At 32.9% G+C, this 25,000-nt stretch overlaps 1 protein-coding gene across 1 annotated transcript in view; it reads right to left on the minus strand.

Annotated features, from left to right (window-relative positions):
• The window catches only part of LOC137643275 (protein turtle-like), a 701,767-nt gene that overhangs the window by 336,791 nt on the left and 339,976 nt on the right, over nt 1-25,000 (minus strand). The window contains 1 exon segment of the mRNA XM_068376115.1: nt 22,935-23,089. Within this exon segment, the coding sequence (XP_068232216.1) occupies nt 22,935-23,089 (155 nt within the window).

The following is a 25,000-nucleotide window of genomic DNA, read 5'->3' on the forward strand; positions in this document are numbered from 1 at the left end:
TTGTAATATCTTGTAATGCGAGAATACCTTTCCTTTTATCACAGAGAGAGAGCCTCTTCAACTACACAAGAGTAATGATATCTCCTCTTATAGTCTTTACTAACATGTAATGACTGCCATCGGGGAATTTTTTTTTTTAATAGCGAACGAAATGGGGGAATTGAGCCACCATTTGTGCTAGGTATATTTGCTGTACATCCATTATTATAATAAACGATCAAGTAATTTAATAATTTGTATCTGTATTTTGTGAAAACTCAATTCTTAATTTCAAGTTAGAAATGAAGAGAGAAATAAATATCCTTTTTCAAATTAACTTACTGCAAACAAACAATAAATGCAGTCCTAAAACATTTGGACCACATCCACCCCACCCCCAACGCCAAAAAAAGATCGAATCGTGCTTTTAATTTTTAGCCAATATTATTATTATTATTATTATTATTATTATTATTATTATTATTATTATTATTAATATTATTATTATTATTAACTTGTAAGCTACAACCCTTGTTGGAAATGCAGGATGCTATATGCCCAGGGGCTTCAACAGGGAAAAAAGCCCAGTGATGAAAGGAAGCAAGGAAAAATAAAATATTTCAACCAACAACAGTAACAAAATTAAAACAAATATCTCCTATATAAACTATAAAAACCTTAACAAAAGAAGAGGAAGAGAAATTAAAATAAAATAAAATAGTACTGTAGTATTAAGATTATATAATTATAGCCAAAGAGATAAATTCTGCATCCAAACTATTACTAATAATCAGGACCAACAAGAAACAGTCGTAATCTACGAGGAAACTTAATATACCATGCCCATAGTTTTAAATGTCTTTTTGGCCCTTCAGAAATGATAGTAACAATTGATACAGCCTCCAGCAGAGAGCACTAATACATTATCTCACTGCTAAAGCAGTGCTAAGTCACCCACTCCACCAAAGAAATGAGAATACCATCTTTCGACGCTTCACAGAAACACATAACCTAAGACCTGAAATAAAACCAGGAATCACATTTTTACAAAGGCAGCTGGGGTTAAGCCATCTCATCACAGCTGAAGTCATTGCAGTCTTCATCCAAAAATCATTACTCTAGCAGGCGGCAGATAATTCCACGAAAAAAGCAGCTGCAGAGAAAAGAACGGAAAATATTAAAACATATGAAAGAGAGAGAGAGAGAGAGAGAGAGAGAGAGAGAGAGAGAGAGAGAGAGAGAGAGAGAGAGAGAGAGAGAGAGAATATTACTTCTAGTCACGGGATTCACCAACTAAGCCAATAGGAGATCGCTATATAAGTAAATTTTATTACCCCCCAAACGTCAAAGTGAATCTAATTTCGATAAATTATTATTTTTGATACTCAATGATAAAGAAGTGTGCCAATGCTAAAAAAAAAAAAAAAAACTGCGAAATTTGTAAGCACTGATTAGATTCGCGCGCTAAAACTTTCTTCAGCATTCCGGAAGGAAATATAGACCATAAAAATTCAAGTAAAAAAATATCAATACTTAAACATTGATAACAAATACATACAAACATACATACATACATGCATGCATGCATACATACATACATACATACATATCTACTTATGGAAATGTTTCTCCCTGAAAGCCTTGAATTCAAAATGGGAAATTTATGAAGAGTTATTTTCCCTGCGTGATGGGATTCTAACCAACAAATGGCATTAATAGCTCACATTCTGCTCACATGGTGAGCACATGGTGAGAAGGAAGACTAAATATAATGCAGCGCATCCATGCATATTTCATTATTCCTCTTATCGCATATCTATTTCCTTATTTCCTTTCCTCACTGGGCTATTTTTTTTTGTTGGAGCTCTAGGGCTATAGCATCCTGCTTTTCCAACTACGGTTGCAGCTTGGCTAGTAATAATAATAATAATAATAATAATAATAATAATAATAATATATACTGCATTGACGTAAAATCCTCCTTTATTAACAGAATGGGTCACCCAACTGCTACGGAAAGGTTAAATCATATGAGAGAGAGAGAGGAGAGAAGAAATAGTGACCAGAAATCTTAAGAGTCATGATTTAACACAGGGCAACATATCATTAAGGACGGCGAAGTTTAGATATTAATCTCTGTATTCAATCTCGCTTTAATCTGTCTCACATTTCAGGGATTTCCCCTCGAGATTCATTTTCCAAATTAATTCAAGATCTTATTTTCCAAAATAATTCTACATCTGAATGCAATTGGTATTCACTGGGCTACTCTCAATGTTGGGAAATATACTTTCGTTAAAGTATCGTGTTAATAGTTCTTAATTAATGAGTAAAGCGTTTGCTCAAAATCTTGAATGAGTTTTTGGTTTTATTCAAAATATTCCTCCTGATCCTGCACCGAATTATGTGGCCTTTGTGATGAGGCAGTAATCCGGTAAAGGCATAAATCTTTGCCTCTGCCGTGTCTTACGCATTTTGAATAGATCAAATGGAAATAGCGAAGGATGATCGGAAAAGCCTTTTGCACTAAAATTCTTAAAAATGGATTCCATGCGCAACGATCATTTTTCTTGTCCTCTGTCAGCCGGTTGAAAGGGCGCTTGATTCATTGCTGTCAAATCACTTAAATAAAATATGCTGGAAAGCGACCGACGTTAATGGCGTGTCTGTTTCATATACCAGCCAAACGTCGTTGTTTCATGGGGGAAGGTGCCGACAGATTAGTCAAGGGTACACATATCTATTTAGGCATAATTAAAATACTTTGATTTACTTCACCATTCAATAAACCTCTTTTCCAGTGAAGCATTATCTATTTATTAATTTTTCTTTTTTTTGGTATCACTTCATCAAAATCAGTAAGAGCTCTATGGATAGCCATATTTTTCTAATTTTGTACTTAAGTGATGAGATATGCTAGAATAGTAGTCAATAGTACTGAAGATACTACAAAACACATATCCGATTCAAATGTTATTTACCACTGTTCTAGGAACCTAAAATGTCATGAATCGATTAAACTAATTTTTAATAACCTCAACGAAACCTGGGGAAAACCTAAGGTAGAGAAAGGAATCATCTCTGAGAATCTAAAAACCCATTGATTACGATAAGTAAATATGTAATAGATTACTCAAACTTTTAATATTAAGTTGTTTCGAATTTCTTTGGTATCAATAGCAAATAAACATTACGTAATAATATCATTTGAGAATATTTTACCAGTTACGCCTTAATCAAATAAACGTAAAGAATTTTTTTCACTATAACATAAATTTTGATCACACAAAATAATATCACTAGGGTTTCAAAGATATGAAAACATTTACATCACTGTCTAATGTTCCAGTGTCAAATTTCAATTCAAATTGCAAGATGAGCAGTTTTTTTTCTTGAGGATAAGAAAGGAATCAATTTAATTATGTCTACTCTGAAAGAAATTATAGCCAACTTCCTTCATTAATTATCCTCATAAAAAATCACCATATATCTTATTCCTTCATCAACTAAACCTTCGCTCAGATATTCTCAGGTTTCTGATTCTCCTATTCCTGCAAAGTGTGTGGATTATGGACTTAAGGACTTGGGGCCCAGCGCCTGGGAGGTCAATCAGCAATGAGGTACAACTAAAGTATGAAAACCTAGTAGTTATACTGTAAAGTTAAAAGAGATTAGCCAGCAACATGGAAGAAATTAGGGTGCAACGAAAAAATTAAAGATGAAATTAAAGACTAAAAGCTACTGCAGCTATGGAGGCTGGGGGAACGCTGCAAAGACCCTTTAGCAATGCCTAAAGTAAGGTCTTAATCCAATCGATCCTGGCCTAAAGGGCAATCGTGTGTGATGCAATGTGAGCGCGAATACTATCGGAAGGCTTTATCTAGTTTCCTATCTAAAGCAACGTAAAATCCATGGGGGCTCCTCTATCCAGACTTATTATTTTTGCATAATCTCTTGTACACGCTTTCCATATTAATCAGGATTTAAAGTCCGAAGATATTGGGCATAATTAATCCTTTAGCTTGGTGAGAAAGCCAAAATCGGATTTACAATATGATCACTCACATCATATTATTATTATTATTATTATTATTATTATTATTATTATTATTATTATTATTAATAGCTAAGCTACAACCCTAGTTAGACAAGCAGGATGCTATAAGACTATGGGCTCCAACAGGAGAAATAGCCCAGTAACACTAATATAAATCCCTCACACATAACTATATGAACTTTAAAAAAAAAAAGGCCAGTGGAAGAGAAATAAGATAGAACATTGTGCGCGAGTGTACCCTCAAGCAAGATAACTCTAACCCAAGACAGTGAAAGACCATGGTACAGAGGCTATAGCACTATCCAATACAAGAAAACAATGGTTTGATTTTGGAGAGTCCTTCTCCTAGAAGAGCTGCTTACCATGGCTAAATAATCTCTTCTACCCTTACCAAGAGGATATTAGCCTCTTAACAATTATTACATTGCAGTAGTTAACCCCTTGAGCGAGGAAAAAATGATTTGGTAATCTGTGTTGATAGGAGTATGAGGGCAGAGGAAAATATGTAAATAATAGGCCAGACTATTCGGTGTATGTGCAGGCAAAAGGAAAAATGAACCGTAGCTTGTGAGAAGGGTCCAATGTAGTACTGTCTAACTCTAGCTAGTCAAAGGACCATATAATTCTCAAGCGTAGTATCTCCACGGGTGGTTGGTGGCCTGGCCAACCTACTACCTAAAATTAATTCACTACACTATATACAATCAGTAATCGGCTACCTTCAATCTTGCACGTAACTTAAATCCTAAAATCGACTGAAGTTTACAACTCATACTTGTTCTCGAAGCAGTTGTCGGTTCACAGGTCAAAGGAAAGCATAAGTTCTGGTGAAGCGAGCAAAGATAATATATATTCCCCATCGGACTTGGAATTAGAATCTCATTGATAAAATTTTCATTCAACCACAATTAAAGAAATGATGGCAATATCTTAATCAATTTCTTGTTTATAGAGAAAAAGAGTAGTTTACGAAATATAACACTATAAATGTCACTCATTTAGCTTTTTTTTATTTTTTTTTTTTGGGGGGGGGCGCAACTTTTACCAAATTCACATACACACATTTTTTATATATATATATATATATATATATATATATATATTTATATATATACATATATTTATAAATATATATATATACATATATATATATATATATATATATATATATATATATATATATATATATATATATATTACTTTCCAAGCCACAACCCTAGTTGGAAAAGCAGGATGCTATAAACCCTAAGGCTCCATCAAGAAAAGAGCTCAGTGAGTAAAGAAAATAAAGTGATAAGCAAACTACAAGTGAAGTAAAGAACAATTGAAAGATATTATTTTAGGAAGAGTGACAACATTAAAATAAATATTTCATATAAAACCTATAAAAAAACAAATTAGATAAATAAAATGTAATGCTGTACCCTCAAGCAAGAAAACTCTAGCCCAATACACTGGAAGGCCATGGTACAGAGGCTATGGCACTACCGACGACTAGAGAACAATGGTTTTATTTGGGAGTGTCCTTCTCCGAGAAGAGCTGCTTACCACAGCTAAAGTCTCTCTTCTATCCCTACAGAGAGAAAAGTAGCCACTGGACAACTACAGTGCAGTAGTTAACCCCTTGAACGAAGAAGAATTGTTTGCGTAATCTCAGTGTTATCAGGTGTATGAGGACAGAGGAGAACGCAGAAAGAATACGCCAGACTATTCGAAGTAAGCAGGCAATGGAAAAATGAGCCGTAACTAGAGAGAGGAATCCAATGTAGAACTGTCTGACCAATTAAAGGACCCAATAAATTTCTAGCGGAAGTATCAACAGGTAGCTGGTGCCCTGGCAAACCTACCACCTATTATGATATATACATACATATATATATATATATATATATATATATATATACCCACACACATACACATATACATACATACACACACACACATATATATATATATATATATATATATATATATATATATATATATATATATAAAATAACATCAACAACTACAAATGCAGTCGTTTGGAGTTTGTACAGTTTTCATCACCCTGACTAGTACAGCTTTGCTAATCATAGCAATATGTAAAACCTTTCACCATGTTAAGGTATCTCCACTCAGATATATATATATATATATATATATATATATATATATATATATATATATATATATATATATATACAGTATATATTTCATCACAAATATTCAAATTTTACATTTAAATATCTATACTGTTACCCTTATTATTATTATTATTATTATTATTATTATTATTATTATTATTATTATTATTATTTCTAGTTAAGCCACAACTCTAGTTGGAAAAGCAGGATATAACTATAGTGTAATTACGTTGTTCAATGTAACCCTAATGAAAGCCATGAGTCAATGGCTGAAACTGCACTCGGAATACATTTAGCCTTAGAAAGAACAACAAACAAGTGAGTTTCGTTTTAACTCTCTGAAGATTGAGTAATGTGTTGCCATGATAGAAGATACAAGTTCATCCGTATATATTGGTAGTCATATACATATATAACCCATATATATATATATATATATATATATATATATATATATATATATATATATATATATACATTCATACACACATATACATACACTATGTTATAAATATGGAAGTGTATATTATATATACACAAAACATATAATTCATATATATATATATATATATATATATATATATATATATATATATATATATATATATATATATATATATATATATATATACACTCTATCAGGGGCATTCTCTTCAACCAAACCTCTTCTCTCATCATCCTTCACCTTATCTAGAAATTACTGTGTACAAATTGGAAACTCTTATTCATCATATGAACCCTTAAACAGAGGGGTACCCCATGGGGAGTATACTTGGCCCAATCTTATTCTGCATCTATACTATTGGTCTATCGAAAATACTACTAAGGCATGGCGTGAAGTTCAAACTATTTGCAGATGACACACAATTTTACTTCTCCATAAATGATATACATGACACTACTGAAATTCTAAACCGAATCCTTGATAGTGTTAGAGATTGGATGACATTTAAACAACTAAAATTAAATGAGAACAAAACTGAATTCATGGTGGTGGGAAAAAGGAACAGCGTGAGAAACTTCAAATGAATATAAATAATGACTCGGTGCCGATATCTAGTAAAGTTCGAGATCTAGGTGTATTTCTTGAGTGTAACCTGTCTCTAAACGCCCAAATAAATAATGTAATAAAAACTGCTGGTTATCATCGAAGAAATATTGCGTTTTTTAAAAAGTACCTGGACGAAAATTCTGTAAAGAAACTTATGATAAACTGTTTTATTACCGGGAATGACTACTGCAGCTCTATCTACTACAATTTACCAAAAGTGCAACTTAAGAAATTACAAAACATAATAAACAGAGGAGCAAGACTGATCAAAGTAAGTAGGTAAGTATCTCGCCATCTAATTATCTGCCTCCCTCTTGATCTTCTCCCCCAACAGGTTGCTCCGAAGCCCTCTTCACTCACTCCCTATCATCTATCTCAGTCGTGACACTTATTTCTGTAATCTTTAAAACACCTGCCATTCTTTTTATTTCATAACTTTTCAATCTTTCAAGCAGTGATATTTCCATGAATAACCATTGCATTTTCGGCTCTTGTTTTCTCAAACTTTGTTTCATCTTTTCGTCTTTAAGCCTAAGTTTCTGATCCATACATTAACATTGGACTTATTACTGTGCTATAGAGCTGGACCTTTACTTATGATTGGCGTTTTTTATCACTTACCACTCCTGTTACCTCCCTCAACTTTCCCCATGCTGATTTTATCCTATTCTCAACTTCCACCTCACATCCTTCGCCCTGATTTAAAGTAGATCCCAATTCTAAATTCCCCTGCCTATTTATTAATGCTCCACTACTTTCATGTATGGCTATGCTATCTTTAACTTACAGCTCACCATAGCATGAGTCTTACCCAAATTTACCTTCAAGCCACCCCTTTCCGATGTTTCTTGCCACTTCACCACCTTTCCCTGCAATTCTTCCTCATTTTCAGCAGTAATAACCAAATAATCTACATATAAGAACTCCTGCAACTCTTCAATTCTATCCCTTCACTTAACACATCCAAGACCAACACAAATAAAAACGGCCTTAATGCTAACCCATGGTGTAATTCAACACTAACTTCAAAGGTTTCTTTTTCTCCAATAGCTGTTACTACATTAGTCCTTGTTATTTTGTATATCATCTCTACCATTCTAACCAAATTCTGCGGGACTTTCCTCCTTTTCAAGCCCCAAAACATCACTTCTCTTGGTATTCTATCATAAGCCTTCCTAAATCTACACAAGCACAGAAGAGCTTCTGGTTTTCCTCTAGTCTTTTCTTTTAGCTGCCTCGGTGTGTATATATATATATATATATATATATATATATATATATATATATATATATATATATATATATATATATATATATAATATATATATATATATATATATATATATATATATATATATATATATATATGGTTACATATGCACATACCTAAATATAAAAATATATACTGTACATACAAAAAATATAATCATACATTAATCTCTCCTATATAATACAGAGCAAGTGTGCATTTCGTAATTCCATTTATTACATCGTTTCGTTACATTGGATAATCCCTCCCATTATAACAACAGTTTGTTATTGTCAGACAACAGTAGTACTTTGTCACCTTTCTCCAATATCAGGTTCGTCGCCTTCTTACTGTAATAATGATGAGCAACATCTTGTGCTTTCTTCAACTCTCCAGTTGTGCCATTGGAAGAGTGCCTTGGAGTCGTTCACGGAGACACAATCACACATGCATAAGTTTTTGTTTCACTTTTCACCACAGTGACTTCCCACAGATCTCATAACAATGTCTAATGTTCCTCTTACAGTGTGACCAAACACAAGTTCAGATGGTGAAAACTTCGTATTCCCTTGCGGTAAGTCTGTATGCAAACAACAGTTGCTAAATCGTTCTGCCAGCCAATGAGATACGCGCTCCAGCTCCATGGTCAGTAACTACCTTTCATGGAATTCTAATCCCAGTAAAAATTTCTAAAAGAACTTCAGCAACACTGGCAGTGTTAATAGTAGACAAAACCTTTACTTCAGGGCACATACTGGTATAATCCATGACCATTATTATTTATCGGGATTTGTTTGACGAACGAAGTCTAATCTGGTCAACACGATCTACAACTAAACAGCTAAATGGCTTTTCTACTAGTGGCATATTTTCTAACACCGCTCAAGTAACCCTTCTCTTATCGACAGTTCGTTAGCATATGGAACAGGACCTACAATGCCTGGTTATTTCTTGTGACATACCAGGCAAATAAAATTTATTCAAGGTTCTTTCTTGTGTTTTACCTATGCCAAGATGCCCTCCCATCATAACTGCATGGCCTAAGTCTATTACAGCTTCACGATACTCTTGAGGTACAATAAGATGACCCTTCCGACTACTCCTACTATTATAGTAATCTCTTACACAGCTTTCTACACTTTGCAAGGAACTGGGAGACTTTGGACTTCTTATGGCCAAACACTCTTCTTTCATCGGCACATTTCCTTATATTGTTTAAGGATTCATCTTCCTTCTGAAGATCACCAATTTCCTTATCCTGACACATCTGGTCGAGATCTGCTTAGCTTGACTACAGGTTGCTATAGCACACTTTTCTGATTCTGGTTCGAAACCATCGGAAGTACTGGAGATATCAATGATAATGTCACACAGTGGAGTACTTAGACATGCATGGCGTTTTATCTCAATTTTAGCTTCTGGGTAACAATATACCGTAGAGTCTGTCATTATTACATTTACAGTATTACCAGTAAACTTCTTAACAAGTCACCAGGTCCTTCACCAGCATGGTTGTACATCCACCATCCATCATGTTTAGCACTAAATGACCTTCTACCACATCCATTGCTGTTTTGAATTATCTGCAGAAAATAGACTACAACAAACTACTTTGAATCCCTTATCAGGTTTTTCAATCCATCCCTTGTCGTCCATCAAATCTTCTGGATTTACTTCGACAGTGCAAGAAGCCGTTTGAGTCTTCGTTTTCATTACTTCCGAGGAAACAATAGAACCAGCTCTTCACGGAGGTTTCGTTGTTCTAGCTGCATTTCCCTTGGAATAACAGTAAGCTGCTTTGTGGCCATTTTTGTAAAATAAGAAAAATGTCAGTCTAGCAGGTTTATATTCAGGTCTCGTAAAATACCTACCTTCAGCTGGAACAGGTGTTTTAACAGGATCACTTCCTTGCACTTTTGTTAATTACATTATAGATATACCTTTTATTGAATGTATGACCATGGGCCTCAATATACAAGTGTATAGCTTCGAAACTTATTTTAGAATCCCTTTGCTGTGCATGCAAATACTCTTAACAAATGATTTTCAACAGTCAAAATATGCTGCTTTAGTAGGAAGTAGGTTGGCCGGGGCACCAGCCACCCGTTGAGTTACTACTGCGAGAGAGTTATGGGGTCCTTTTACTGGCCAGACAGTACTACATTGGTTCCTTCTCTCAGGTTACGGTTCATTTTCGCTTTGCCTACACACACGCACACCGAATACCGAATAGTCTGGCCTATTCTTTACAGATTCTCCTCTGTCCTCATACACCTGACAATACTAAGATTACCAAACAATTCTTCTTCACCATCTGCACTGTAATTGTTCTGTGGCCACTTTCGTGTTAGCAAGGATAGAAAAGACTCTTTAGCTATGGTAAACGGCTCTTCTAGGAGATGGACACGCCCAAATTAAACCATTGTTCTCTAGTCCTGTGTAATGCCATAGCCTCTGGACCATAGTTTTCCACTGTCTTGGTTTAGAGCTCTATTGCTTGAGGGTACACTCAGGCACACTATTCTACTGTGTCTTATTTCTCTTCCTCTTGTTTTGGTAAAGTTTTTATAGTTTATTTAGGAGATATTCATTATAATATTGTTACTCTTCTTAGAATATTTTATTTTTCCTTATTTCCTTTCCTCATTGGATTAGCTTTCCTGTTGGAGACCCTGGGCTTATAGCATCCTGCTTTTCCAACTAGGGTTGTAGCTTAGCAAGTGATAATAATAATAATAATAATAATAATAATAATAATAATAATAATAATAATAATAATAATAATAATAATCTGGTGTCAGTTGTTGATATATACTGAATGCTTTTCACCAGATGTTGATATATATCGAATGCTTTTCACCGAAGTAACAATGCTAAACCTATGCTCTAAACATAACCTACAAACTTAGGCTTTTTATTCAGCAGCGGTTGCAGAAACCATAAAACGTTGTAGATAAGTATCTAGGCCATCACTCTTTTCATTAAAACTGGAAACTTAGGAGACGTTCCCTAGTTATAGAAAACGGTATTCCAGACATGTTTCTGAGATTCCAATTCAAACCCCAACTGCAACCTTTTAAAACCTCGTTCTGCTGCCCTATCATCTCTTGTTTCTTTCCCCCTTTCTCTTGCGTCTTTTTCCTTTTTTTTCTTCCTTCTTTTTCCCTTTCTCTTTCTCCCTCTATTTCACATTCTAAATTTTTGGTTCTCTCTGCTTCCTCCCTTTCTTTTTCTTCTCTTGTTCTTTTCCTCTTATAAAATCTCTTATCGTCGCCATCATACCATAGGGTTTGACCAATCTCAATAAGTTTCCTTAATTCTGTCATCTTAACTAACTTATCATATAACACCGTAAACTCGAGTCAGCTGCACGGGCACCAAATGTTAAGTTTTGTTTTACAAGTTTAGAAAGTCAATCAAGAAAATCAATTATCTGAAATGTTCTAAGTTAGAGTTCTCTTAGGCGTACATCTTAAATAGTTTTAAGAGTGAAATTGACCAGACTTTAGGTGGTGACAGAGTTCTACGAAAAAAAAGTCAAAAGATTGAATAATACGGATGGTTTACAAATATATATATATATATATATATATATATATATATATATATATATATATATATATATATATACATATATACATACACATATATATAATATACATATATATATATATATATATATATATATATATATATATATATATATACATATATATATATATATTATTCAATTACAAAAAAGAAAAAGAATATACAATTCTTACAAATTTATCACGTCGTGCATATAATATGGCATCAAGCAATAGTTTCACTTGACAGATTACATAACAATTTACATCTTAATGCACACTTGCCTTTGCTAAATCATGAGAAATTAAAAATGTCTTCCATTAATGGAAAAAAAAAAAAACGCTTACATCCTGCTACATGCAGAGCATGAGTGCAAATTATACAGTTAGTTTCTATCATATGATTTAGTAACACTTCACTTCATTAACAGCAAGCTATGTTGAAGTTTACGCTCTTGAGTAGTTAGACCGAGTTACTATACAAAGTTCTTAACACTTAATTTCATTAAAGCCATTCCTTCGGAACAATTCAGCACATATCAAGTATTAATACCAGAGATCAGATATGTCAAAGAGGAGAGATATGTAAACTATTATTTGCCTCCCGCAGGACTATTGCATAGCTGAATTTGGAGATATGTGTCCTCAGCTATCCAAAACTAACCTTTGCATACCCAACCTCGGGTACACATCAACGCTCATTGCGTCAGTAGTACATCACGTAACCTGTCCCAAAGTGCTAATAAGGATCTTAGTAATAAAAGAACTTTATGTTTACAAAATTTTCTACGATTTCACGAAAACCATTCCTATTCCCTTAATAAAAATATCTAATACAGGAACCCACACTTACGAAGATATAACGGCTCCTTTTCGATGTGCTCTCTTCCATTCTAATTTCCACATACTCGATACTAAGCGTTCTGGACTTCTATATTTCCTACATCGCATTACATTTTTACTACACCGCAATAGAATTTTATGCGTTACAGTAATTTCCTAATAACAATTCTCTCTCTCTCTCTCTCTCTCTCTCTCTCTCTCTCTCTCTCTCTCTCTCTCTCTCTCTCTCTCTCTCTTTATATATATATATATATATATATATATATATATATATATATATATATATACATGCGTACATATATATAATCATCATCTCCTACGCCTTTTGACGCAAAGGCCGCTGTTAGATTTCGCCAGTCGTTTCCATCTTGAGCTTTAAAATCGATGCTTCTCCATTCATCATCTCCTTCTTCACGCTTCATAGTCCTCAGCCATGTAGACCTGGGTCTTCCTACTCTTCTAGTGTCTTGCAGAGCCCAGTTGAAAGTTTGGTGAACTAATCTCACTTGGGGAGTGCGAAGACCAAGCCCAACCCATCTCCATCTCCTGTACCCCTCGCCATATCATCTTCATATGGCACTCGAGTAGATTAATCTCTTATAGTTTCATTTCTAACCTTGTTCTGCCATTTTACTAACAATATTATCCTGAGGGCTTTGTTTTCAAATCAATAAAATCTGCTGAATTTCCTTTCACTGTCATACCACGACTCATTGACATACAGTAACACCGATCTCACTAAACTGATATGTAGCCTGATTTTTATATGTAATTTAAGGCGATTTAATTTCCAAATTTTATTTAACCTAGCCATTGAACACTAATTCTAAAGATGATGTATTAGACATCATAGTTCCTAAATACTTAGGGATTCTACCTCAATAATCCTTTCTCCTTCCAATATTTCATCTTCCATTGCATATTCCGTTCTCGCCATCTCTGTGTTTCTTCTATTCATCTCGAGTCCAACCTCATGTGATATTTCATGCATTCTTGTAAGCAAGCTTTGCACGTCCTGTGGCATTTAGCTAATAAGGACAGCGTCTTCAGCATATTCTAGGTCTGCCAAATTCCTGTTACCAATCCAGTTCAATCATTCTCCGCGATCCCCAGCTGTTTTATGCATTATAAAATCCATCAGAAGGATAAACAAAATAGATGATAGCACATTCCCTTGGAGTCTTCCACTCTTGACTGGAAATTCCTTTGCTAAGACTCCATTAACATTAACTTTGCACTTGCTATGCTCATGAACAGACAATCAAATTTGCATATTTAGGAGGAACTCCAAAATAACGCAGGACTCAAAATTGGCCGGTGCACAATATCAAAGGCTTTTCTCATAGTTCACAAATGCATTCAAAAGTGGATTTCAATATTCCACACATTGCTGTACCACATGCCTTGAAATGAAAATTTGGTCAGTATAACATCTACCTTTACGAAATCCTGCTTGTTCATCTTACAGCTTTTTATCAATCTTTCTCTGCAGTCTCTTTAGAAAAAGCACACTATATAGTTTCATGACAACTGACGTATGTGTGATTCCTCTGTAATTATTGCAATCAGTCAGATCTGCCTTTTTTGTCATTTTCACAAACACTCCTAATTCCCATTCATTAGGTTTTGCCTCTTCTTGCCACATTGGTGTATATATATATATATATATATATATATATATATATATATATATATATATATATATATATTATTACCAGCTAGGCTATAACCCTAGTTGGAAGAGCAATATGTTATAAGCCCAAGGGCTCCAAGAGGAAAAAATAGCCCAGTGAGGAAAAAAAAAACAAGTAAATAAAAAAATAAAGGTATGTAATAAACAATCAAAATAAAATATCTTAAGAACACAAACAACATTAAATTAGATCTATCACATAAAAAAAAACAAAGAGGAAGAGAAATAAAATAGAATAGTGTGCCCGAGTGTACCCTCAAGCAAGAGAACCCTAATACAAGACAGTGGAGGACTATGGTACAGAGGCTATGGCATTACCCAAAACTAAAGAACAATAGTTTGATTTTGGAGTGTCCTTCTCCTAGAAGAGCTGTTTACCATAGCTAAAGAGTCACTTCTACCCTTACCAAAAGGAAAGTAGCCACTGAACAATTTCATTGCAGGAGTTAACAGCTTGAGCAAATAAAAACTGTTTGGCAATCTCAGTGTTGTCAGGTGTATGAGGACGGAGGAGAATGTGTACTGTATATACATACATATATTTATACATAAACATGTTTATATAGAAATGTGTATACATGTGTAAAATATATATAAAAATATACAAATATACATGCATATATACACACATATACTGTACACACACACATATATATATATATATATATATATATATATATATATATATATATATATATATAGTGTGTGTGTATACATATGCTTATACCTGTCACTAAACACGATATTGTTGATTTTCAACACAAATATAATCATACCCATATATATATATATATATATATATATATATATATATATATATATATATGTATATATATATATATATATACATACATATATGTTATATACATAAATATAATCATATATGTGTATATATATATATATATATATATATATATATATATATATATATATATATATATATATACATACAGACATATAAATTATCATTAGCCTTTACTACCCCCGCAGAAGAAAGGCCTCGGACATGTCCTTCCACTTGCGTCAGTTTATGGTATTTCTATGCTAGTCCACACCCAAAACTTTCTTAGTTCGTCAATCCTTCGTTTTCTCTTCCTTCGCTTGTTTCTTTAGCAACTGTAGGGACCCACTCAGTCATTCTTAATGTCCATCTATTATCTGACATTCTCATTTTATGTCCATCTTATGTCCATTTTGTTTTTCTTATGTTGTTAAAATAGCCTCTACTTTAGTTTGCTCTCGTATCCATTTGATTTAATACCTCCCTTTTAGGAGAAAGTTACATTTTACCTTTCATAATCTCATTTTCTTTATCAAAACCTCTCCATATCATACTTAACCCTCTTTTAATTTCGGTCTCGTATTCTGGGGACGCACAGATTGTCCTAAGTATGTATATTCATTAACAATCTCTAAAGGCTTGTTCATAATTCATATTTGTTTGTCTTTGCATTTTCATTGAACATTATCTTAGTTTTACTCATTCATTTTCAGTCCTACATTTTTGCTTCCTCTATTCAACTCTTCTATCACCTTTAGTAATTCCTCCCATGCTTCACTAAACAAAAGTATGTCATCTGCTAATATTAATTTGTTAATGGTATTCCCATTAATATCAATTTCTACATTTTCCCAATCTAAATTTTTAAAAACTCATTTTAGACATGCTGTGAATAATTAAGGAGAAATAGGATCTCCCTGTCTAACTCCTTTCTCAATTGGAATTTTCTCCCTAAATGTAGTTTCCGGATATCTCTTCCAGTATTCGAGGATAAAATTCATCTGTTCCTTGTTTTTGAAGAGTTTTCATTACTGCTGAAGTTTTGACAGAATCAAAAAATCTCTCATAGTCAATAAATGCCATACATAGTGGTTTGCAATACTCTCGATTTTTCCATTAGCTGGTTAATTGCATGGATATGGTCAGTTGTTGTATACCCACTTCTAAAGCCTTCCTGCTCTCTTGGTTGATTAAAGTCTAGCTGTCTATCTATTCCATTTGGAGAGTAAATTTATTGGGTGGTAATTTTTCAGATCTTTTGTGTCTCCCTTTTTGTGTATTAGTACAACAAAGTTTTTCCAAGCTGTAGGTATAGAACATTCTTGCAGACATTTTGTGTAAAGTTCAGCCAGTTTTAGTGCTATGAAATCTCCTCTATCTATTAAATAAATTGTTAGGCGCTCGTGTGCCGATTATAAACTCAAATTTTTTTAAATTACAGTTCATACCCTCTTTACTTTCTTCCATTTCATTATGTAGCTGGGTGTAGGTATTTTGTCTTGCTAAAATAAACTAATCAGATTTTCCCCTAATTACAGGAGTGTTTATTCTCTTTGTTAAATTATTTTTTTCTCTTTCTTTACTTAGATCTAGACAAATTTTACTTCTCACCATTCTATGGTCGCTTGCATTAACATGATCAACACTTGTCCATCTTTAACTAAATTATATTTTGCACTGAGAATAAAATCCGTTTCATTTTTCGCTTCTCCATTTGGGCTTCCCGATGTCCATTTTCTATCTTCCTTTTTATATAAAATGGTGTTCATAATTTTAAGATTGTTTCTTTTATCAAAATCTACAAGCATATCTCCTCTGTCATTCTTTGTGCCTACTCCAAATAACCTACAGCTGATTCTTTTAGCTTCGTTTTACCTACTTTGGCATTGAAATCACCCCCCCCCCAAAAAAAAAAAGAAAGAAAAAAAAAAAAAAAAAAAAAAAACGGGTAAATTGAGTCATGTTTTTCATAGGTATCTCCAGATCTTAAAAAAAAATCTATTTCTTCCTCTCTATGGGATGTTGTTGGTGCATGCTTTTGAATGATCTTCAGTTTATAATTTTTCTTTAGTTTGATAATTAATCCTGAAAATGTACCTTTAGTACTAAAAAATCTACGCTAGCAGGATTTCTAGTAATGAAAAAACTCCTCTCATGTCCTCCGAAACAAAATTTATGGCCCTCTTCTAACTCTATATATGATTCTCCAGGTCTTCTTATTTCACACAATCCTATTATATCCAAATTTATGTATTTCAACTCTTTTTACCTAGACAGGGTCCTGACATTGTATGTGTATATATGTGTATATATATATATATATATATATATATATATATATATATATATACATATATATATATATATATATATATATATAATATATATATAATATATATATATATATATATATATATATATATATGTGTGTGTGTGTGTGTGAGTGCGTGTGTGTGGGTGTGCAAGTGTGGCGCGGACGCGTGCGTGCGTGTCTGTCTGTCTGTGTGTAGATAGATAAATAGGTATATACTATGATAGTGATTTTGGCTTAAGATTGCCTTATGTATATTGATAATACCTTCTTAAGAGAGCGAGGGTAAGCTTCTGCAGAATATAATAGCACTATGTTATGAAGGAAAAATGGAAATGCCTAAACTCTATCATTTGACATTTCCATATCAATAGATATAAATAAACATTTCCCTACAGTTAGCTATAACAAACGACAAACAAATCTCCATTAATGTTTAAATTAAAATATATGAAAAGGTTAATCATTAAAAACAATTTTACTACGGGTTTCTGATTCTGTAGCCGAGTGAATTGGATATCAAAAGGAAGCTGTGGTCTATTTGCATAAATGACATTCACGATGAGACAATTTTCATACTCGCAAACACATCAAATAAACATGAAACCTGGCAAATGAATACATAAATAGTTGAATTGATAGAGAGATTTTAGCAAATGAATAAATAAAAATTGAATTGATAAAGATTTTATCGTACGAATAAATAAATAGTTGAATTTATAAATACATTTAAGTAGGTTACATTAAAATATAAATGAATTGATAAATATATAAAGGGATATTTAATTAAGTATCCTTCAAGCACAGAGACTTCATCTCTATACTTTATTCAGGTACATGTTAGATTCATTTCTGGCCGTTTTACGTTTCAGAAAATAAAATTCTGAAATGCTCTTACTTAAGAGTTCTTTGAGTCTGACTTAAATATTTTTAAAATAAAATATGGCCAGACTACAGATGGTAAGTTACAAAAAAAAAAAAAAAAACATTAAATATTACAGATAGCTTAAAAAAATATACTTTATAACATACATAAATAGAATTAACAGTTTAACAAAGTATCACTTACTACAATAAATCGGTGTGAAGAAGGTTTTACTTTATATATTTTCTACACTAAAGTGCAATTAATTCGTACCAAGCAAGTTTTTCTTTATACATGATACTTTACTTTCTTTATAGTCTTAATCTTTACAGCCTGATCTACCCTCGCCTGTAATAAATCCGGAGAAATGTCTATAGTATTGATTAATTCATTAAATACAAAATCTTAGGTGCTACGTTCAGACATGAACACTGGTCCTATTATAAAGTAGGTTTCGACTGACAGATTAATACTAACATGAAGGTAACAGCATGTTACGTAATGTGAAAGACTTAGCCATAGACCGAGTAACAAAAACATCAATTATGAAAGTTATCCAATAACAACAATTATCAATAATTCTGGGTGGAAGTTGTACTAGACCTAACTCGTACAGGAATACATCAAGTGACAAAGCAATTGATTTATTCATTAAGAGTTATGAGAGAGAAGAGGTACTAAAATAAGTCAACTTTCCGGAACCAAGGGGGAAACTTATCTTTCGTACACGGTTCGAGTAAAGTGACAAGACGGTGTCACATTCGCGTATTGTTCAAACAGATTGTGAGTGCTTTTACGCCATCTGGCCGCTTTATATCACCATTGGTTCGAGTTTTATAAGTCACGTGATCCGTATCTCGTACACAAATTATTTTTGTTTTAGGGTCTTTATAATAAAATTCTATTTTTTCATTATATTATAGGAAGTAGCAAAAATTATACCTATTCATTTGATAAAAACAGCTCCTAAAAGAAGTTCTTATTAACAAAGATAAATCATAATTTCGGAAGCGAGCCTCATTTCAAAGGACGTCACTTTCCTCTTTTAGAATCTTCCACATTTAACTAGCAACATGATTTTTCCTACATTCAATTTCTATGACGCCACTCTAAAGGCACAAGAGCATTCGATGTGCATGGTGAGCATTAGCTCTTGTATTTGGTTCGCTAAATTCCCCGGCATTCACAATTCCGTTTCGTTACTGACATTTATGCCTACGCGTTTACAAAAAAAAAAAAAAAAAAAAAAAAAAAAAAAAAAAAAAAAACAATGACAATGATGATAAAAATGAATACTATTACGATTTATAACATCGTAATGAATTTAAACCTCTTAAAACATTCTTGATAATCTTCCTTAATAAAAAATTTTCATAACGGTACAAAGGCTTCTACACAATACTTTACAAAGGTACAAAGGCTTTGTCACAGCCCAAAATTAAGGCAAGCAACATGACTGATTTGCCATAATTAGCTTAAGTGATACCCCAGTTATACAAAAATAGTTCAAAGGTAAGAATGTTCATTACCTAAAAGTATCAGACTTCCTATCTCCTAAAAACTAGTAACTTGTGAATATTTAGAAGAAAATTATATACCACAAAATATTGTAATCTCTCTCAAATATGCACAATCAAGATTGTATTTTTAATTCCAGGTTTTTACTTTATGTCACAAAATTACGTATCAAACGTTTAGTGTGAAGACTTGAGGCGAAATTTGGTAAAATTTCTGGGCTTGGTGGAACTTGTTTATAGAATACGTCAACAAACTAAAATAATATAATTGAACCTGATTGTAATAATGTACCGTCACCATGATTCTTATTCGTATGCAAATATGAATATAAATATTGCGGAAAATGACAAGGAAAATAAATTCAATCTTTTTAATATCAAATGCACGCGTCCCCAACAGCTTTTCTTAATCTTAGCAATTCCAATTATCATTTATACTTTTACCTATTGTAGTATCTGTTATCGAGGAGACATAAAATATCGAATAGTCGACAATACCAATGTCCAGCCTCTAGAACCATCCATTATAATAAAATCTAAATTACTAATTAAAAAAATTAACTATAATTTGGAAATATTACTTTAATTCGACGTGCCCCGTGCAGAAATAAAAAAAAAAAAAAAAAAAAAAAAACAGCGAACTTATTAGCATGACAATAAAGGCACGTGAATAATAGATTGCTTAATAAAAAAAAGGGCCTCATTTCTTCTAATGTTATGGAAAATGGAATTTTGGAAAAAACAACTAACTTAATAGCATGACAATAAAGGCACGTGAATAACATTGCTTAAAAAAAAAGTGCCGCATTTCTTCTAATGTTATGGAAAATGGAATTTTGGAAAAAACAACTAACTTAATAGCATGACAATAAAGGCACGTGAATAACATTGCTTAAAAAAAAAGTGCCGCATTTCTTCTAATGTTATGGAAAATGGAAATAAGTAATCTTGCGTTACTTTTAAATGTTTTCTCGTTAATGGTCATAAGGTGTTGCAAATATATATATTTTGTGTGACCTTACTCGAAATTGTAATTGGTATAAATAACATGAGGTCTTGCAACTAGACAGTGAAACAATTCCATTGAACTTCTGTCGGAACTCGAGTTAGGGTCCGAGTTAGAGTTGGGGCTGTAGTTATACCACAACACATACTTACGACATCATCGAAAGCGTCGCATGGCTTAGTTATTATTATTATTATTATTATTATTATTATTATTATTATTGTTATTATTATTATTACAAGCTAGGCTATAACCCTAGTTGGAAAAGCAAGATGCTATAAGCCCAAGGGCTCCAAAAGGGAAAAATACCACAGTGAGGAAAGGAAAAAAGGAAATGAAAAACTTCAAGATAAGAATAAACAATAAAAAATATTTCTAGGACAGTAATAATATTAAATTAGGTCCTTCACATATAAACTATAAAAACTTCAAAAAATCAAGAAGCAGAGAAATAGGATAGAACAGCATAACGAGTGTACCTCAAAGCAAGAGAACTAATCCAAGACAGGAAGGCCATGGTACAGGGGCTATGACCCTGCCCAAGACTAGAGATCAATGGTTTGATTTTGGAGTGTCTTTCTTCTACAAGAAATGCTTACCACAACTATAGTCAATTTCTTTTAGCGATGCAGATTTGCACCGACTCGTAGCGGTGCCCTTTTAGCTCGGAAAAGTTTCCTGATCGCTGATTGGTTGGACGAGATAATTCTAACCAATCAGCGATCAGGAAACTTTTCCGAGCTAAAAGAGCACCGCTGCGAGTCGGTGCAAACCTGCCTCGATAAAAGAAAAGAACTATAGTCTTTCTTCTACCCTTACCAAGAGGACAGTAGCCACTGAACAGTTACATTGCAGTGGTAAGCCCCATAAGTTTATTTCAGTTTGAAGCAGAATACTTTTATATCAGAACAAGACATACAAAGCAGCAAGATAGCCAATGCTACATATTTCAAGAAAAACCCATATCATCACATATATCTTGAATTCTTTTTAAACTGCCGGAGGGTCAAAATCACTTCGGTGTAGCCGAAACAACAACGATATTACGAAAATTTCTCATTGGATCATCGCTTCACAGAACCTCACGTGAAATCCTAACATATTCATTTACATTTTAGAATGCTTAACTGAATATATATATATATATATATATATATATATATATATATATATATATATATATATACACATACACACACACACATATATATATATACATATATATATATATATATATATATATATATATATATATATATATATACATACACACATATATATATATACATATATATATATATATGTATGTGTATATATATATATATATATATATATATATATATATATATATATAACTTATAACTACTCAGACTATCCCCCTTCCCGTCCCTCCAGTGGGAAGGGGAGAGAGTAGTCATGCCCTGGTGAGAGGGAGGTACCCCGAGATTAAAGGGGAAAGAGAGGGGAGAGTAGAATCTGTGTGTGTGTGTGTGCGCATATCTATGTACTGTAAATATTTCGGCCGTCATTTTTGACGGGTGACGTACATTAGTCAGAGGAAAAAAGGTTTGCTATTAGCTTTTTCATTAAGGGATATTAATAGAAAATAACGTAAGGAATGAATAGAACATTATAAGTACCTCGTTTGACTGAACTGCTATTCAAAAACATACTTTTTTTTTTAGTTTACCCATAGTATGGTGTATTAATAACGGTAATTGGTGTGTATTAAATATTCCTTTGCGCTATTTTATTTTAGCAAGGATTTAATAATTTCTAGTTCTGTACGCTTGAAATTGATTTCTCCATGAATATGTAAAAGTATAAAAATACAGTCACCCTCCAATCCTATCATAAGTGACAAGAAGAGCTGCAGAGAACCCTTACCTGAGCTGGCAGCGGTGTTAATCCAGAGGACCCTTCCAGATTCCAGGATAACGTGGCTGGAGGTTTGGAACCCGAAGCACGACATGATATAATGGTTTCTGTGTCTGCAAGCACAGGGCTTTCCAGTCCTTCAATCTTGACTTCTAGAGGCGGCACTGGAAAAAAAATTGAAAGTGTTCATAGTAATTATTTTCATTTCTGATGTGAAAATCTCTCTCTCTCTCTCTCTCTCTCTCTCTCTCTCTCTCTCTCTCTCTCTCTCTCTCTCTCTCTCTCTCTCTCTCTCTCTCTCTCTCTCTCTCTCTCTCAAAATAATCCTAAAAACCAAATCGGAATAAAGCTTGAACTAGAACTTGATTGAAACTTGAAAATACCTAGTAGGAAATCTGTATAAGAACTATCAAAGAATATAAATAAGTAAACTGAATTCCTGTATTTTATGTACTTTCACAGAACACAAAAGGATAGAATATTATCAGCACTATTAATGTCTTATGCCCCAAGGAAATGAAAGAAAGGAAAAGGAAGTTAGCGAAGGCCTGGTATGGGAAAAAAAAAAAAAAAAAAAAAAAAAAAAAAAAAAAAAAAACAGTCAAGAGTCAGGAAAAACAAAAACAAGAATGCCCACAGTAAATGTGATAAGTGATAGTCAGGTTGGGGTTATTTTTTTTACTTGATTTCGAGGGGAGACTCCCGTTGAAGTGAACGAAACATAAAAAATAGCTGAGGAAAGCAAAAGACATAAATATGGATGATTATACGCCAATTATGCAATTTTATTTGTATATACGTTCAAGACCAGTTTGAAGCAATGTGGACACCAAAAATTTTGTCAAAATTGGGCTGTTCATTCATTCATTCATTCATTCATTCAAAAAAAAAAAAAAAAAAAAGATGATTTATAGCACTGGGACCAAGTGTGTAATCAACACTATAATATGAAGTAAAAACTGTTTTAAAGGACAGGTAAGATAAAATTACGTTGCGGAGTAACTGAAACGAACCGATACTTGTTCACATTTAAATGAAGATAAAAAGATAGTGGACAACAGACGACCATGAGACATCTCCAGTGATGAGAAAATGAGAATATTTGCATTATCAACAACAGGTATAAAGATCTTAGATATAACCATGAAATTACGTTTATTGTGAGAAAGGATGAAGCCCATAAACAGTCTTTCATAAATAAAGTCTTGTACCAAAATCTGTAAAATGTCATACAGTGAACCCTCGCTACTTCGCGGTTCGACCATCGCGGATTCACCACTTCGCGGATTTTTTCCATAACCCATATATATACAGTAATATATATATATATATATATATATATATATATATATATATGTATGCATGTATTTATGTATATATGTAGGTATGTATATGTGTATACATATAAATATATAAATATATATATATATATATATATATATATATATATATACACACACACACACATATATATATATATATACATATATATATATACATATATATACATATACATATATATATATATATATATATATATATCTAAAGTAGGAAGATGTGATGTAGTTCTAAGGGAAAAGTATGGGAAAATATGTCTGGGCTAATAAGCAAAGCTCTACCTCCAGTTTGTTTTCTTAATTATGATCAGAGATAAATGTAAACAAAACATTGGTTGCCATTTTTTATCGTGCTTTTTAGCGTGTTTAGGAAATGCATGATATAAAATCACCTTTAAATATTTGTGCCTGTTTTAGTTTAGGGTACTGTAGTACATGCATTAAGTGTTCTGTACATTAAAGGGTAGTTTGTTAACAGTACTACGTACAAGGGAAGGTTTAAAAGTCTGAATATACATGTTGAATAAATAGTTAAATATGGTGTCACTACTTCGCGGATTTTCACCTATCGCGGGCCGCGTCTGGAACCTATCTACCGCGATAAAACGAGGGTTCACTGTAATTCTATCATAGGTTATCGCAAATTTTTCTCTAGCGCCCTTCAGGAAGATGCCCAACATCAACGAAATAAGAAAGGGGGTATCTGATATCTCTTCCTTTGCAGAAGCCAAATAGGTG

Source organism: Palaemon carinicauda, chromosome 6 (genome assembly GCF_036898095.1).
Source record: "Palaemon carinicauda isolate YSFRI2023 chromosome 6, ASM3689809v2, whole genome shotgun sequence".
NCBI lineage: Eukaryota > Metazoa > Arthropoda > Malacostraca > Decapoda > Palaemonidae > Palaemon > Palaemon carinicauda.